This window comes from Odontesthes bonariensis, chromosome 24 (assembly GCF_027942865.1).
Source record: "Odontesthes bonariensis isolate fOdoBon6 chromosome 24, fOdoBon6.hap1, whole genome shotgun sequence".
Classification (NCBI taxonomy): Eukaryota; Metazoa; Chordata; class Actinopteri; order Atheriniformes; family Atherinopsidae; genus Odontesthes; species Odontesthes bonariensis.
In genome coordinates, this window is record NC_134529.1 from 3,450,093 (window position 1) to 3,467,497 (window position 17,405).

Here is a 17,405-nt window from a genome sequence, read left to right on the forward strand (position 1 = left end):
GTTGTTTGACTCCCAGAAAGGTAAAATGTTGGAGGCTGTTTGGCCTCCGCAGAAGGGAAAACAAGCGATGTGTGTGCAGAGAGCATGGTGGTCCACCTCCTCTTGTTCCGTCACCTCGGCTGTGTGTACCGGGCGTCCTTTCAGCCTCACCAGCAGGTAAACACACGCCGTCAGACTGCAAACAGTGAACCCTGCGGCTGAAAAGGGAGAAGAAACTATTTCACTCTGTGTGGCCATCACTCTCACACCGGCTCACTGACATATTTTAAAGATCACTTCTTTAATCCTGCATGTGTGATAGTTTTCTCCTCCATAAATGCTGAAAAACTGGATTTAATATGCAGTTTATCATTGAAATGAGAGTAAATCTATACTCCACGAGCAAATATTTCACTTTCAAAAAACACATTTATCTATAAACTGATGAATTAAGACTTTAGCAGCCTAAATATATTTAAAAAAAGGATATTTTTAATACAGATTTAACTACTACAACAACTACTACAGGCTGCAGCTTTGATGATTACATCATTTAGTTTTATTTTCCTGAATAAACACCTTTCCATTCAGGTTTGTAATCTATTTTTCTTCCTTTTTGAGTGTTTCTCATGACAAAAAGCTCCACAAGGTTCAAAACTATTGATCATTTAATGCAGATTTACCCATCTTTAATAAAAATAAAGATAAGCTCAGGTCATGTATACGAATCAGCCAGCATTATAATGCATCCGTAACAACTTTTAACACGGTTATTTAGTCTTTATTCACAGTTTATTCATCAGGTACTTTTTCTGAAGTGAAGGGTTGCATTCTTCCATCATTGCAGCGCTTAAAAAAACCCTAAATATTATTTTATTTTGGACCTCCTGCCTTGTAAAAATGATCATTAGTGTTGGTCTGTCTTCTTTCTTTTTAGGGGAAAGCTGCTAGAAGAAATTCATAAATATGAAATCATTGAAAAATGCCAAACTTATTTTGTGATATTCAGTTTAGAGGAGCATAAAGAGAGCAGAGGGTCCCACACTCTGGGGTTCATAGCAGCATTTCTACAAGAAGCCGAACTCTAAAGATAAATTAAAGGGAAGAAAATCTAACTGTTCATTTTAAACACTTGTAATAAATTATAATACCTAATCCAAAATATAACATTTATGCACTGAGTTTAATCCAATCTTCCTTTCTAATATCACATATATTATAATAACTTATATTTTTAACATCATTAATGTTACAGATGCTGTTGGAAAATGAGGTTTTTAACATTTTACTGATCCTAGCAGCAACACGCCTGCACATTTCTGCAGGATTCCACTGAAAGGACTGCACTTCCTGTTGGGAAAGTTTCATTTTATATGAGAGCTTCTGTTGCTCTCACAGCCACTAACATTCTTTTGCACGAACAAACGCCACATGGACGTGTTCTGAGGAGGTCGCTCTGCTTTAAAAGCACACTGATTTATATTTATTTATTTAAAATAAAGGTTAGCTGCCCAGTTGAGTCGAGCTGCAGTCACAGCTCGACTGAACAGTGTCTGTCGCCATGGCAACGGGGACTTTAAGGATTTTCTTAGAGCAGAGCGACAGTTCATAATTACAAGTTGACACATTCTCAACAGGCAGATTTTCAGTTAGAATTTTGGAATTGATTAGTAATCTGACAAAGGAAACGTATATTAATGCTTTATTGGGGATTCAGTTGTATTAATTTTAGGGCTGGGCGTTAACGCATAAATTATTTAAAGCCAATAAATATTTTATCGCGCATTAACGCATGTGTTTTTACATTTAAAAAAAAATCATTTAATTTAAAATTAGAAACAAAATTTTTAGGGCTTTTGTGTCTTTAATGGATAGGAAAGTTCAGAGAGACAGGAAGCAGGGGGCAGAGAGAGGGGGAACAACACGCAGCACAGGGACGCCTGCTCAACCCACTATACGCCACGGACCACCCCTGTTTTATTATTTATTTTATTTTCTAAAAGTCTGTTGCTCACAGGCTTTTATTTTGTAAAAGTCTGTTGCTCACAGGCTTTTATTTTGTAAAAGTCTGTTGCTCACAGGCTTTTATTTTGTAAAAGTCTGCTGCTGTCTGCTGTGGAACAGGAAAAGAAAGTAATCGGCGGATCCACCAAACATGGAGAAGGGTACGGAACTTTTACTCGGCCATTTTCATGTTAAAGTTCTTCCAGACGGCGGAGTCGACAGAACCAAAGTCATCTGTAAACACTGCCAAGTTGAATTGTCTTCTCAGCGTAGTAGTTCCAGTCTAAAATATCACTTAAAGGCAAAACACACAACTGATAGCAGCAAGTCATTCAAGGAAACAGACAGTGGAGCGAGGCTTCTACATAAAAACTACAGAAAGATGCTGATGTTAAAAGTGTGTTTGCACAACAAATGTTATGGCACTTTCATTCATATGGCAGCACATTTAAAATAAAGCTAAATGCTAAAAGCTATACGCTACTTTTGGATTCATTTTTGAATTCTGCGTACAAATGCGATTAATCGTGATTAATCAGGGAAATCATGTGATTAATTAGATTAAACATTTTAATCGTCGCCCAGCCCTAATTAATATACACTTTACAGTTTTTACAGAGATGCACAGAGATGGAACCTGCATGTAGAGTTTATAATAAACCCATCTGAGTAAAAAGTGAGTGATCAAGGTGCATTGGTCCAATTTTAAGAAGCTCGATTTTGTAGCTACATTTTCAGTTGGACTAACGTGTTTTTATGCATTTCCAAAGAGCGGTTTCCTAAATATAATGAATAACTTTTACTCTGGAGTCATAAATGTGAGTTTATGATAAGTCAGAATTAGTTTGTGTTTTTGCTTGATGTGATTTGAAGGTTTAGTTTAGTTTGGTTTTAGTGGGGCTTACAGGGGTCCAACACTACATTCTCTCGCCCAATGAGCCCCCCGTGAGATTAACCCGGTCCTGGGAAGCAGGCAGCTGATTGGCTGGCGGCTCCGCAGCAGCGCGAGCGCAGGTGGCAGAGCTGCTCAGTGAGCAGAGACCGCGCGCCGGTCACAGTCCTCGCACAGGTGAGTGAGACAGACCCGGTGGGAAGCAGAGGGATCCACCGGCCCGGAACCGGCGGAGGACGGCCGGGCTTCATGCGCTCCTGAGGCGCTCCGCGTGAATCTGCGATGCTGAGCGCGGTGAAGATGGAGGGACACGAGCACGCGGACTGGAGCAGCGGCTACTACTACGGAGAGGCGGAGGTGTGTGTGTGTGAGAGCCACAGCGGGACTGCTGCCCGTTTTTCAGCCTGAATATGAGACAGAACTCTGCCTGAAACAGCGGCCAGACTCCCGCAGAGCAGGCCGAGATCCGCTCATCACCTGCGGGGACATTTTTCTGACCACCGGCCTCCAAACACGCTCCGTTTGAACCGATCCGCGGGTCTGAAACCTCCATTTGGTCAAAGTTACTTTTTTTAAAACCGAAAAGTTTAGCTTTTAATTTTATTTTCATATTTATTGCTTTGTTACTTGAAAGGCAGCAGCTTTCTTTTTTATTGAGGTTTTAATCTAAGGCTAAAATAATGATTATGGGGAAAGTCATCTTAAATTATCTCCAGAAAATCAGTACTTTTCTGGAGATAATTTATCTTATCAAAGTAAAACTGATGTATTTTTTTTATTATTTTGTCCCCATAAATGGAGGAGTATTAGCTAATACAATTTTCTCAACAGTTTTAACCTGTTTTATCCTTCATTAATCCTTTAAAAAAGGAAATAATTAAATAAAAACAAAAACTTAGCAACCAAAATATTTCTCTTTAAATTTTAAAAGTGTGTCATAAAAAAGCAACAAAAAGATAGTAATTACATGTAAACTGAAGGAAGGAGCCTGGTAATGTGTTTAGTAAAAAAACGTGTTTAGTTAATTATTTAAGAGGCAGATCTATTCGATAGTAATAAATATTTAGTTTTTTTATACTCATCATAAAGAGTTTCAGCTTCTCACGCGTTTTTAATTCTCGTTCAGTTTTGTTCTGAAAAACTAAATGTTCACACATCTATGTGCAGTAAATAGAAAAAAATCATAGAATAAAACCAAAATAAACGTTTATTTGTTTGTTTTTTAGGACTTTTCACTTGGAGCATAAGTTCTGTATTTGTAGGCTTTATGTGATATTTTTTGGTCTTGAATGCAGATTTTTGCTCAGATCTGACAGAAGTCTTCACGGGTTGTGTTTCAGGTTGAAATCCTGGGCCTCCTTCTGTATTAAAGGGATAGTTTGCCTCTTCTGACATGAAGCTGTGTAACATCCCATATCAGCAGCATCATTTCTGAACATCTTCTTACCCCCTGCTGCGTCCTGTGAGCAGAGTTCCAGCCTCGTTTTGGTGTTGATGAAGGTAGTCCGGCTAGTTGGCTGGGGTTTAAAAAATAAAGCGTTTGGCTTCTCAGAACAATATGCGTTCAACAGAGTAATACATTTGCATCACAAAATGGTTCTCCAGGAAAAAGTCAGACCTCACAATCGCTTGGCCCTATTTTCTCTCCCTTCATATCACTGCCTGCTGTGTAGACCGTGCAGTCCCATGCTCGGGGAAAATCCTGGGCCTCATTCTGCATTAATCTGTGTTTCAGGTTGAAATCCTGGGCCTCCTTCTGTACTAACCGGTTCTCTGTGTTTCAGTGTTACCCCTCAGCGGCCAACATCAACTCCTGCCTGGCCATGAACTCCATCAACTGCTCCATGAGCGCGCCAGGTATGGCCGGCTCGTGCCACATGAACACGCATTACATGAACCCCGTCGGGGTGAGCGCCTCCTCGGTGCCCGTCGGGATGTCGCAGACCTCCGAGGCGGCCATGCAGGCGGGCCTGGGCGTCGCGCTGCCGCCCAGCATGAGCCCCATCAGCCCGCCGCCGCCGCACAGCAACATGCCGGGCATGAGCGCGGCTTACGGGCAGGCGTGCGGCCTCACAGACCGGGCCCCCAAACAGTACCGGCGGAACTACACGCACGCCAAGCCGCCCTACTCCTACATCTCTCTGATCACGATGGCCATCCAGCAGTCGGGCTGCAAGATGCTGACGCTGAACGAGATCTACCAGTGGATCATGGACCTGTTTCCGTTTTACCGGCAGAACCAGCAGCGGTGGCAGAACTCCATCAGACACTCGCTGTCCTTCAACGACTGCTTCATCAAGGTGCCCCGCTCACCGGATAAACCGGGGAAGGGCTCCTTCTGGGCCCTCCACCCGGACTCGGGGAATATGTTTGAGAACGGCTGCTACCTCCGGCGGCAGAAGCGCTTCAAGTGCGGGAAGATGGCCGGTGCCGGAGAGGGGGAGGCCGCGGCGGAACCGGGGTCGGAGGTCGGCTCCATCTCCGGCAGCAGCAGCTCCAGCTCGGACTCCCCTCACCCCTCCTCATCCTCCCCCCCGTCCTCCGACTCAAAGGCGGCCGAGCTGAAGCCGCAGCGGGGCGAGCCGGCACCGTCCAACCCCGCGTTCCCATCCCCTCCCGCGCACACCCCGCACCTGCTCCCGCGCCACCATCACCATCACCACCACCACCCGCTGCTGGTGCACGAGGCCGTGCACATGAAACCGGACTACTCGCACCCCCACTTCACCTTTAACCATCCGTTTTCCATCAACAACCTGATGTCGGAGCCGCAGCTCCACAAGCTGGAGCCGGCGGGGCCGTACGGAGGCTTCGGCTGCCCGGTGACCGGCGCTCTGGTGGCGGCCAAATCCGGCTTAGATGCCGCTCACACGGACACAAACTACTACCACGGCCTGTACAGCAGGCCCATAATGAACTCCACCTGAAACACACCGGACTCCTCAGACTAAAAACTGTCTTTTCTGTGTTCCTGCTGCAGATGGAACATTTCTGTATGAAAGCCTTTGTTGTGTTTAATAGATTTTACTTCAAATAATCTTCCCTTTTATTGACTAATATAAATAACACACCAGGTCTGGTTAAAATTAAGCAACAGGGGTGTTTTTTTCATTTTTTTTTCATTCATGGAACTGGTAATCTTCCTCTCCATCAGCTTTCATTAATGTGATTAAGACTTTAATCATGCAACATTAATGCTAACATTTTAACCCCAACAGAGAGATTAAATGTTCTCTTGACTGTTGTCTCTTAATCTGCACAGTAACATCCGACAGAAATGATGTTCAACAGCTGATAACACAATTCACAGATCATCCTGTCAAACTTAAGCTCATTTCAACCCTGGGAGATTTATTTTTGATCTAAAATCTGATGTTAAGTTGCATTATTGGAAATTATTTGTTGGCACTGAATTTGACAAAAAAAAGACAGAAGCTGATGTCTTATTATAAGCAATTATAAGTAATTATGTCCTTATTTCTTTAACAATATAGATTGTCTGTTCAGTTTTCAAGTTGTGAAACGAAACAGGTACAAACAATATACAGTCATCTGCAAATAATTTAAACCCTATCCTTAGCAAAAACAACATCAAATCTGGTTTGGTTTTTAGCAGCAAAATATTTTTAGAACTCTTAAAATCTCCTGCTCGAACACCTCATAACTAATTAGGTTGGTTGTAAACATGATTTGTGACATTTCTGAGAACAAAAAGCACAGTTTCAGAGGGAAACACATGCAGGAAATAATCCAGCTGTAATATAAAATTGCAAAGGATTTTACATAAAATCCCTTAAATATTCAAAGACTTTGAGAAATCTCTGTACAGAAGTAAGTTTTAACTTGATCGTTTTCTAACCCTAACCTTTTGATTTTAAATCAAAAGTAATTTGTTTTTAATGGCTAACCTCAACCAGGAAGTGACTTATGTGTCATGTCATTTCTTGAATGTGTCACGGTTTAAAAAGCGCGTTGTGTACAGATGTCATCCGTCCTCCTCCTCCTTCCTTAGTAGAACTTGGAAACACTTTGAGAATGGCGTTTGCTCAGATGTGGAACTGTTCAAAAGTCATATTTTTAGAGATATTATGTGTAATATCCTGTGTATGTTTTGATTTAGCACCAGATGATCGTTGACTACGTATGAATGAGGTGTGGCACATGCACCGGAGGGTGAAAATAAAAAGACATGACAGTCTGCGGGTGTCCCGTCTCCAGGCCTTCTGTTTGTTTAGGTGGAATTACTGTAAGTAAAGAATTTCCCTGTAAAATAACAGTAAAATACTGGCGTTATTTTAAAGTGCAACTACTGCTATTTATCAAACAGTATAATACTGTTTTTTTTTTTATTACAGTACATGACGGTAGGATAACTGTGTTTTAGTAATTTTGACATGTTGGTTAGCATTGCTCACTGATCTATGTAGGGAGTTATTCACTGAGTCTGGTCCATTTTTTTTTTTTTTCCTTTAGCACAAGTTTCTTGTGTTTACCTTGAACACAGCGCATCTACCGTAATTTATTTAACAAAATAATAACGTATTTTGGATTTGGACATCAATTCATTACAAATACTGTTTTATGCTGTTAAATTACAGTTATCTACTGGTATTGTTAAATGATTGATTTAACTGTTAATTTACATGCGAGGGATGAATATTCAACAGTATTTTACGATTGTTGTCAAATACAGTCGGATACTGTTGTAAATCCACCGTAAATACACAGCAATTCGTTACTGTATAGCAGTACTTAACAGGCCTCCATCGAGCTGATTACAGCAGGTGGAGATCACAGATATGTTGGCTCACCAGGTATGAACAGGTATGCAAACCGAGCATCAATGTGACGGGTTCGCCTTCTTATTACGGTTGGTGTGTGCATAGTTACTTGTGTGAGGGATGTTCTGGCCTGGGAAAATATCACTGGTTGGATCCTGCAGCATCCGCCTCATATGGGATGAATCTGCAAAAAAAGCCATTTGCAAGGTTGATAAATGCTCAACAAAAAAAATAATAAATCAAAATTTAGAGCAACATATTTGGGACTTAATATTCATAAGTGTTTTAATTGGTGTAAAAACACATGTTGGAATTGGTGTTACTACAGTGGCCTAGAAGGGACAAACCTCAGAGGGCCTTTTGGATGTTTTGTGGCTGCCGTAGTTTGAGGTGCAGATGGGAAATATTCACTCTGCTGCAGTTTGTGGCAGCGGTTGAATCCTCCTCCCACTGGTGATCCGTTAACTCTTTGTCCATCTCTCGTTGCTGTGTGCACGTTTGCTTTTGAAATGACCCTGATGCAAAGCATTTCAAACAAATGTATTAACATCTCTATAGGTTTGAGCCCTCCTCCTTAAGAGTTCTTTCACTGTGAACACTTAATTCATAAATATTAACAACCTTGTTCCATCAGCAAGCAGCCGTGGGTCCTTTAAAGTGTCTGGCAAGCACATTCAAAATCAAATAATTCATTTTCACAAAGCAGAAGACTTTACGTAAAGGTTTCAGGTAGCTTTTCTCCCCAGTTTGTGATGGGAGTGAGAAGTAGCAGTTAATGGGAACAGTTGAGGTCAAATTGTGGTGTGGAAAGATTTCAGATTCAGCAGATTCTGGACTGTACACAAATGATCTAAAGTTTGCAAGTGGGCATTTAAACAAGCAATAAACCCCGTTTAAAACGGTTTAAAATGTATTAAATGTGAGATATTTCATCAAATATGAGCTCAACTTGAATTTGAAGGCAGTAACTGATCCCAAGATGGGGGCAACAAAGGGATGAAAATGTAAGTGGCACTTAAGAGCACCGCAGAGAGGCAGAGTCTCTCAGAATCAAAGGTCGTCAGAGCTTTAGCAACCTATCAAAATAAAAGGCCATTTCGGAATAATGATTTTCAAATTAAAATTGCAAAAACGTTAAATATTCCGTCATATACAGAACACAACATCATGAAAAGACTCAGAGAATCTGGACACAGCTGAAAATCAATAATGGATGTGTGACCTTCAGGAGACATGATTCTGTCCTGGAACTCCCTGCTGAGGCTCAGGAACACTTCCAGAAATCATTAAGGATGCTTACGTGAAACTGTGTTGTATTCACTCGAGGCAAATTAAAGGGACAGTTCGCCTCTTCTGACATGAAGCTGTGTAACATCCCATATCAGCAGCATCATTTCTGAACATCTTCTTACCCCCTGCTGCGTCCTGTGAGCAGAGTTCCAGCCTCGTTTTGGTGTTGATGAAGGTAGTCCGGCTAGTTGGCTGGGGTTTAAAAAATAAAGCGTTTTGCTTCTCAGAACAATATGCGTTCAACAGAGTAATACATTTGCATCACAAAATGGTTCTCCAGGAAAAAGTCAGAGCTCACAATCGCTTGGCCCTATTTTTTCTCCCTTCGTATCACTGCCTGCTGTGTAGACCGTGCAGCAAACACTGTAACAGGCGCGGCTGTCGGCAGGCGGCTTTCCTTGCCTTTTGTTTTGTTTAGTTTTGTTTCGCTGTTCATCCAAACTTCGCTGTTAACCACAAACGGATCGATTTGGGTCTGATTAGATGGGTTCGGTCATGACTCGTAAAACACGAGTAGCTGCTCCACAGAGCGCGTGCTGTTCATATCCATGAGTAAACTGTACAGACAAAAAATCTACTCGACTTTTATTTTTCTTTGAACCTCGTTGTCATTTCTGCTTTGGCGTTTAATTGAACTCGTCTGTCACGTGTTTGTGAGATGCCATTTTGTCCGATGATGATGCTGATGGTCCCCAAACACAAGCTGATATAATGCACTGGTTACTGTGCACAGATTTAATTTGAATAAAAATAGGGCTGGGCGAGTTAACTCGTTACTATTGCGTTAACGCGTTGATTATTTATCGCTGATGAATATTTTATCACGCATTAACGCATGTTTTGGTTGTTGTTTTTGGTATTTTAAATTTGGGGGGGCTTTTGTGCCTTTAATGGAAAGTTCACAGAGACAGGAAGCAGGGGGAAGAGAGAGGGGGAACAACATGCAGCACAGGACTCGAACCGGGGCCAGCTGCAGCGAGGACTATAGTAAAAGTCTGTCGCTCACAGGCTTTTATTTTGTAAAAGTCTGTTGCTCACAGGCTTTTATTTTGTAAAAGTCTGTTGCTCACAGGCTTTTATTCTGTAAAAGTCTGTTGCTCACAGGCTTTTATTTTGTAACAGTCTGTTGCCCCCAGGCTTTTATTTTGTAAAAGTCTGTTGCTGTCTGCTGTGGAACAGGAAAAGAAAGTAATCGGCGGATCCACCAAACATGGAGAAGGGTACAGAACTTTTACTCGGCCATTTTCATGTTAAAGTTCTTCCAGACGGCGGAGTCGACAGAACCAAAGTCATCTGTAAACTCTGCCAAGTTGAATTGTCTTCTCAGCGTAGTAGTTCCAGTCTAAAATATCACTTAAAGGCAAAACACACAACTGATAGCAGCAAGTCATTCAAGGAAACAGACAGTGGAGCGAGGCTTCTACATAAAAACTACAGAAAGATGCTGATGTTAAAAGTCTGTTTGCACAACAAATGTTATGGCACTTTCATTCATATGGCAGCACATTTAAAATAAAACTAAATGCTAAAAGCTATACACTACTTTTGGATTCATTTTTGGATTCTGCGTACAAATGCGATTAATCGCGATTAATCAGGGAAATCATGTGATTAATTAGATTAAAGATTTTAATCGTTGCCCAGCCCTAAAATAAATCAGATACTGAGGAAAAGCAAATCCTCTGAATCAGTGGGATTCGTCCTTTGGAAACCTTGGATATTTGTATGAAAATGTAATGACAATCTGTTCGATAAATGTCAGCCATGAAGAGCGAGAAGAAAACGCACAAAAGACTCCCGATGTTCCAGCGAGGAAAGGTGGCATGCAGGGACTTTTAAAGAGAAGATGATGGTCAGTTCTCATAAGCACATGCACGGAGGACTCGTTGCCTCGAAGGGCGTCTCTGTTTGCTTAAGAAAAGCAATCAGCACAATATGAATAATAATGACCTTTTTCTGAGCAAGAATAATGCGAAGGCTGCATGCCGAGCAGCTCGAGGTCAGAGCTTAGCCAGCAATGCCGTGTTTGGACAAGGAGCGTTTACCACAGACACATGCATACATATCAGGTCCAAACTTCAGCTCTGTGAGCACATCTATGTCTACAGCCGATGCTGCAGGAAACAAAAGATCTGATTCGGCTTTTCATTACCAAACGCCATGTAGACGAAAAAGTAAGGAACTCTGCAGACTGTGGTGCAGGGACAGGTTTAAGGTTAAAGCCCGACTGAAACAAGCAAGCTAGATAGATAGATAGATAGATAGATAGATAGATAGATAGATAGATAGATAGATAGATAGATAGATAGATAGATAGATAGATAGATAGATAGATAGATAGATAGATAGATAGATAGATAGATAGATAGATAGATGGATGGATGGATGGATGGATGGATGGATGGATGGATGGATGGATGGATGGATGGATGGATGGATGGATGGATGGATGGATAGATAGATAGATAGATAGATAGATAGATAGATAGATAGATAGATAGATAGATTTGTAGATAGATAGATAGATAGATAGATAGACAGACAGACAGACAGACAGACAGACAGACAGACAGACAGACAGACAGACAGACAGACAGACAGATAGATAGATAGATTTGTGGATAGATAGATAGATAGATAGATAGATAGATAGATAGATAGATAGATAGATAGATAGATAGATTTGTAGATAGATAGATAGATAGATGGATAGATAGATAGATAGATAGATTTGTGGATAGATAGATAGATAGATAGATAGATAGATAGATAGATAGATAGATAGATGGATAGATAGATAGATAGATGGATAGATAGATAGATAGATAGATAGATAGATAGATAGATAGATAGATAGATAGATAGATGGATGGATGGATGGATGGATGGATGGATGGATGGATGGACGGACAGACAGACAGACAGACAGACAGACAGACAGACAGACAGACAGACAGACAGACAGACAGACAGACAGACAGACAGACAGACAGACAGATAGATAGATAGATAGATAGATAGATAGATAGATAGATAGATAGATAGATAGATAGATAGATAGATAGATAGATAGATAGATAGATAGATAGATGGATAGATAGATAGATAGATAGATAGATAGATAGATAGATAGATAGATAGATAGATAGATAGATAGATTTGTGGATAGATAGATAGATAGATAGATAGATAGATAGATAGATAGATAGATAGATAGATAGATAGATAGATAGATAGATAGATTTATGGATAGATAGATAGATAGATAGATAGATAGATAGATAGATAGATAGATAGATAGATAGATAGATAGATAGATAGATAGATAGATAGGTAGATAGATAGATTTGTAGATAGATAGATAGATAGATAGATAGATAGATAGATAGATAGATAGATAGATAGATAGATACTTTATTGATCCCGAAGGAAATTCAAGAATCCAGTAGCAGACATAATAAAGCAATAAAAATATTTATACAATAATAAACACTTTAAAAACAATCCAAGAATTTAAAAAAACCTGTTTAAGAATATAAAATATAAATATATATTACTGACTGCAGTAATACGTTGAAATAACCGACAGGCCGACGGGAGAAAATGAGAAAGAAGCGGCTGATTTTAACTGCAGTTAGGTGGTAGCTTGTGTTCGACTCCATCAGCTGGTGAACTGCACCTCAAATTAGCATCTGGGATGTCCAAATGCTAAATGTGAGCCCGAGCAAACCTCCACATCTTCCTTATATTTGCTCATACATTTACCAGAGAGAGAAAAACATCTGCTGAGGGGGTGAAACCAGCAGATGTGGATGGATAGAAAGCGTTTTACTCCAGGTCACGTGTCCATGACAGAGTCGGAGGTTATGAGATGCACTTTTAGTTCAAACAAGGTGTTTCAAACCGTCTGAAAATGACTGGACTATCAGCATAACTCATATATATATTTATAAAGGGTTTTCATGCAATGAAACGTGCCCATCCAACATGGCTTTTACATATTATGATCACCCACAGATGCTTCATGCTCGACCCCAAACAGAATAATCTTTTAACTGATATTTAACAGATATTTCCCAGCATAAATCTGACCATCGTTTGATTTTATTCCTGCTGGAGGTGATTGGTCTCTGCGTCCTCCTTCATGAGGACTTCATGCAGCTCGAGAAACAAAGAAAGCTGCGATTAGTCATAACTGACATGATATTTATCATGTGTTTCCAATGAGTCAGCAAATGTCTCAACCCAACATACGATAAGGATTTATTGACATAATCAGTACTGACAAAGCTAGCTCAGTTAGCATGTTTCAGCATTTTCTACAATGCTTCCAAAGCTAGCTGCCTGGTGGAAGCAGCCGTTAGAAAATGAGAAATTCTGTGGCATTCAAATCATGACCGAAAGAGTCCAAAGTGGGGAGAGAAACCGCCATCACGCCACCATGATCCATACGGCCACCATGATCCATACAGCCACCATGATCCATACGGCCACCGTGATCCATACGGCCACCGTGATCCATACGGCTACCATGATCCATACGGCCACATGGGCTCAGGAGGAGCTGGGAGAACCATTTCCACTCAACACGGTCCGGAACTGTGAGCTGAAACTGTACCACACCAGGAGGAAGCCATATATCAGCTCTGTGCAGGAACACCGCCCAGTTCTGTGGACACCAGCTCAGATGGACAGAAAGACAGTGGACACGTGTTCTGTGGGCAGATGAGTCCACCTTTCAGCTGCTTCTGGAGTTCTCTTTGAGTTTTCTTTGAGTTTTCTTTGAGTTTTCTTTGTGTTTTCTTTGTGTTTTCTTTGAGTTTCTGGAACCCGGCCCAGTTCTCTGGACACCAGCTCGTCTCAGGTGGACAGAAAGACAGTGGACACGTGTTTTGTGGGCAGATAAATCCACCTTTCAGCTGCTTCTGGAGTTTTCTTTGAGTTTTCTTTGAGTTTTCTGGAGTTTTCTTTGAGTTTTCTTTGAGTTCTGGAGTTTTCTTTGAGTTTTCTGGAGTTTTCTTTGAGTTTTTCTGGAGTTTTCTTTGAGTTTTCTTTGAGTTTTCTTTGAGTTTTCTTTGAGTTTTCTGGAGTTTTCTTTGAGTTTTCTGGAGTTTTCTTTGAGTTCTTTGAGTTTTCTTTGTTTTCTGGAGTTTTCTTTGAGTTTTTCTGGAGTTTTCTTCGAGTTCTTTGAGTTTTCTTTGTTTTCTGGAGTTTTCTTTGAGTTTTTCTGGAGTTTTCTTTGAGTTTTCTTTGAGTTTTCTTTGAGTTCTGGAGTTTTCTTTGAGTTTTCTTTGTTTTCTTTGTTTTCTGGAGTTTTCTTTGAGTTTTCTGGAGTTTTCTTTGAGTTTTCTTTGAGTTCTGGAGTTTTCTTTGAGTTTTCTTTGAGTTCTTTGAGTTTTCTTTGAGTTTTCTTTGTTTTCTGGAGTTTTCTTTGAGTTTTCTGGAGTTTTCTTTGAGTTTTCTTTGAGTTCTGGAGTTTTCTTTGAGTTTTCTTTGAGTTCTTTGAGTTTTCTTTGTTTTCTGGAGTTAACTTTGAGTTTTTCTGGAGTTTTCTTTGAGTTTTCTTTTAGTTCTTTGAGTTTTCTTTGAGTTTTCTTTGAGTTTCTGGAACACAGCCCAGTTCTCTGGACACCAGCTCGTCTCAGGTGGACAGAAAGACAGTGGACACGTGTTCTGTGGGCAGATGAGTCCACGTTTCAGCTGCTTCTGGGAAAAACTGCTGAGAAAGAGCATCCAAGCTGTTCTCAGAGAAAGGTTTAAAGCCAGCGTCTGTGAAGGTGTGGGGGGGCATCAGGGTCCATGGCAGGGAGGGCTTCATCTGTGTGATGGTGCCCCTGATGCAGAGCTGGATGTTGGAGTTCTGGAGAGACAGATGCTGCCATCCAGCTGACGTCTTTTCCCGGGAGCTCCGTGGTTATTTCAGCAGGACAACGCCAGACCTCATTCTGCAGGACTTCCAGCAGCTTCATACACACAGAGTGTGTGAGCTCCACCGGCCTGCCTGCAGTCCACATCTGCCCACATCTGTCTCCTGCTGAACATGTACGGAGCATCATGAAGAGGAGAACCAGACAACAACAACCAGGGACTGCTGAGCAGCTGGAATCTGGGATTCAGCAGGAATGGACCCAGATTACTCTGAAAAACTCAGTTCCCAAAGCGTTAAAATGTGTCATTAATTCAATTCAATTTTATTTATATAGCGCCAAATACAACAAATGTCATCTCAAGGCACTTAAATAATAAAGTCTAATTCAAGCCAATTGGAATTCAATTAATTGTAATCATAATTATTTATAAAATAATCCAATTCATTAAAAGAAGCTGATGGAACAGGACTCTGGAACATTTAAATCCAATAAAGATTAAATTAGAAAGAGGCCGGTCAGCGAAAACACTGAAAAGGATTTCATTTTAAGTCACCACCGTTAAAACAAAAGTTTAAACTATTTTAAAAGTGACAGATTCCAGTTTTTGTTACATTTTAGAAAACTTCCAAACTTTTCTGGACATGAGGTTTGGATGTTAGAATTAATTACAAGGCAATAAACATATTCTTTTAATCAGAAAAAATCATTTCCATAAAGCCAATAAGACCTGAAGCACCCTCCACCCCGGGTTGGCTGATTAAAGCAGCTTCAGCCTGGTTTCTGCCGCCGCTGCCAGACGTTCTGGACTCTAAAGTTAAAGTTATGCCAAGTGCTGCTTTAAAGAGACATTTCTCATCTTTGATCTCAGCGTGAAAAAGTGTCTCCTCCTCTGATGCTGACTCGCAGAGAGGAGTGAATTTGTGTTGGGACATTTTTGAACGGGTCCATCTTAGATAAACAGCAGTTTTTTTCCTTTCATGGAGATGTACAATGACGCTTTCTTAAGGTGAAAAGAGCTTAAGCGTCAATCTGGGGTTGCCTTTCAGACCTCCAGCCCGGCCACCCAGAGAGCTCTGGGCCGGGGATAAGGACCGGCGGGGCAGCTGTAAACTGCACCTATAACGCGGTGTTATTGGTCTGGGCGACATCTTGCATTTCAGCTTGGAAAGCCTGGATGAGTGCTGACTGTGTGGCTGAATATTTAGCAGTTTCAGAGTTGGACCGCATGCGCCACGCGCGGCGCCGCGCTCAGCCAACCGCGCGCTCACCGAGCAGCCAAATAAAACAAGCCCAGAGCGGGTCACCTGATGGTACAGTTTTACAGAGAAAGGGCTTTAAATGACATGAAACCCGGGAATATGTAGTGTTGTTGAGTAGCTTGCGACACAGAGACCCGCCACAACAAAAAGGCGCCTGAAACGGCGCCTTGATTCATGGGAATGCCGCGTCTCTGCCTTTGTGGCGTCTCCTCCACTGAGCAAATACTCCAAACTGCTCATTCTCTGTCAGCCCTTTCTCTCCTGCGGCACATTGTTTGTGCCCTCGCATTTCTTTCAGGCTTGGGGGGGTGAAGATTGCTCTCAGAGCCACTGAGTAAACAGTGGAGAAAGGAGCCTGCCATCTTTACTCTGTTCCCAGGAGAACCTGCTTTTTTTTCTTTCTTTTTTTTTTATTTGAGCTCCAAGCTGTCAGCCTGAGCCCAGAGTTTGATGTTGGAAATCTGAATTAATTGCCTTAAGCCAAAGGGGCGGGCCACCCATCTCCAAACGCCGGCCAAAATGTTTTATTGGAGATTATTAAAGATTTCTGGATACACAAGGTGCACAAATACTGGGCAGCAGGAAGAGTCCAACTCCATTTCCAGCCCTGAATCATTTCAAAGTGATGCCATTTCCTGCTCTTCATCAACTGTTTGTCAGGATCATGTCTTCAGATTATTTTTGTTCCCACACAGCCAGGTCTTTAAAAGGTTTTACAATTGAGAAATTTCTCCACAAAACAAATAAATCAGCGTTTAACCTCAAGCAGCCACTTAGTTTCTTTTATCTGTGGTTTGCAGAGCTTTGCTCATGGGCTTCTGTCAGAGCCGTGTTGTTGTGTTATTGTATGTCACCGTGTTTCAGAGGGCTGGCACACCCGGAAAGTGGACCCAAGATCTGAAACACGTGATGATAACATGGCAAAAAGTGCATCCTCCACCATGGCCAACGTTGCATTTGACAGATTTAACAAGTGATTGTGATCACTTGCAGGTCTCACATATGACATCTGAAGAAAAATGAAGCTTTTATTCTGCTCTCAAGGAGAGAAGTGGGCAAGGCAGCAGCCTTAGAAACCCTTATATGTGAACTTTCAACTGGGACGACCTTTTTTTTGGACTCAACAAACACAAACATTACAACGAAGAAACTGTTTGGAAAGCTGAGTGCAGCTGAAAGCAATTACAAGGAAATGGCTTAAAGCAGATACCCCATCTATTAGGGAATGGGATGATATTGTATATGAAATCTATCGAATGGAGAGAATTACTTTCTCTGTGAGGCTCCAGGACTGTAAATTTGAGGAATTTTGGAAGAAATGGAAAATGTA

General features: G+C 41.3%; 1 protein-coding gene across 1 annotated transcript; it reads left to right on the forward strand.

Annotated features, from left to right (window-relative positions):
- The first annotated feature begins 3,072 nt into the window (after nt 1–3,072).
- Nucleotides 3,073–5,951, forward strand: LOC142375229 (forkhead box protein A2-A-like). The gene is made up of 2 exons (XM_075459196.1): nt 3,073–3,232; nt 4,660–5,951. Exons 1-2 carry the CDS (start codon nt 3,158–3,160, stop codon nt 5,800–5,802), a joined length of 1,218 nt encoding a protein of 405 aa, XP_075315311.1. The 5' UTR covers nt 3,073–3,157; the 3' UTR covers nt 5,803–5,951.
- The last annotated feature ends 11,454 nt before the right edge of the window (nt 5,952–17,405 follow it).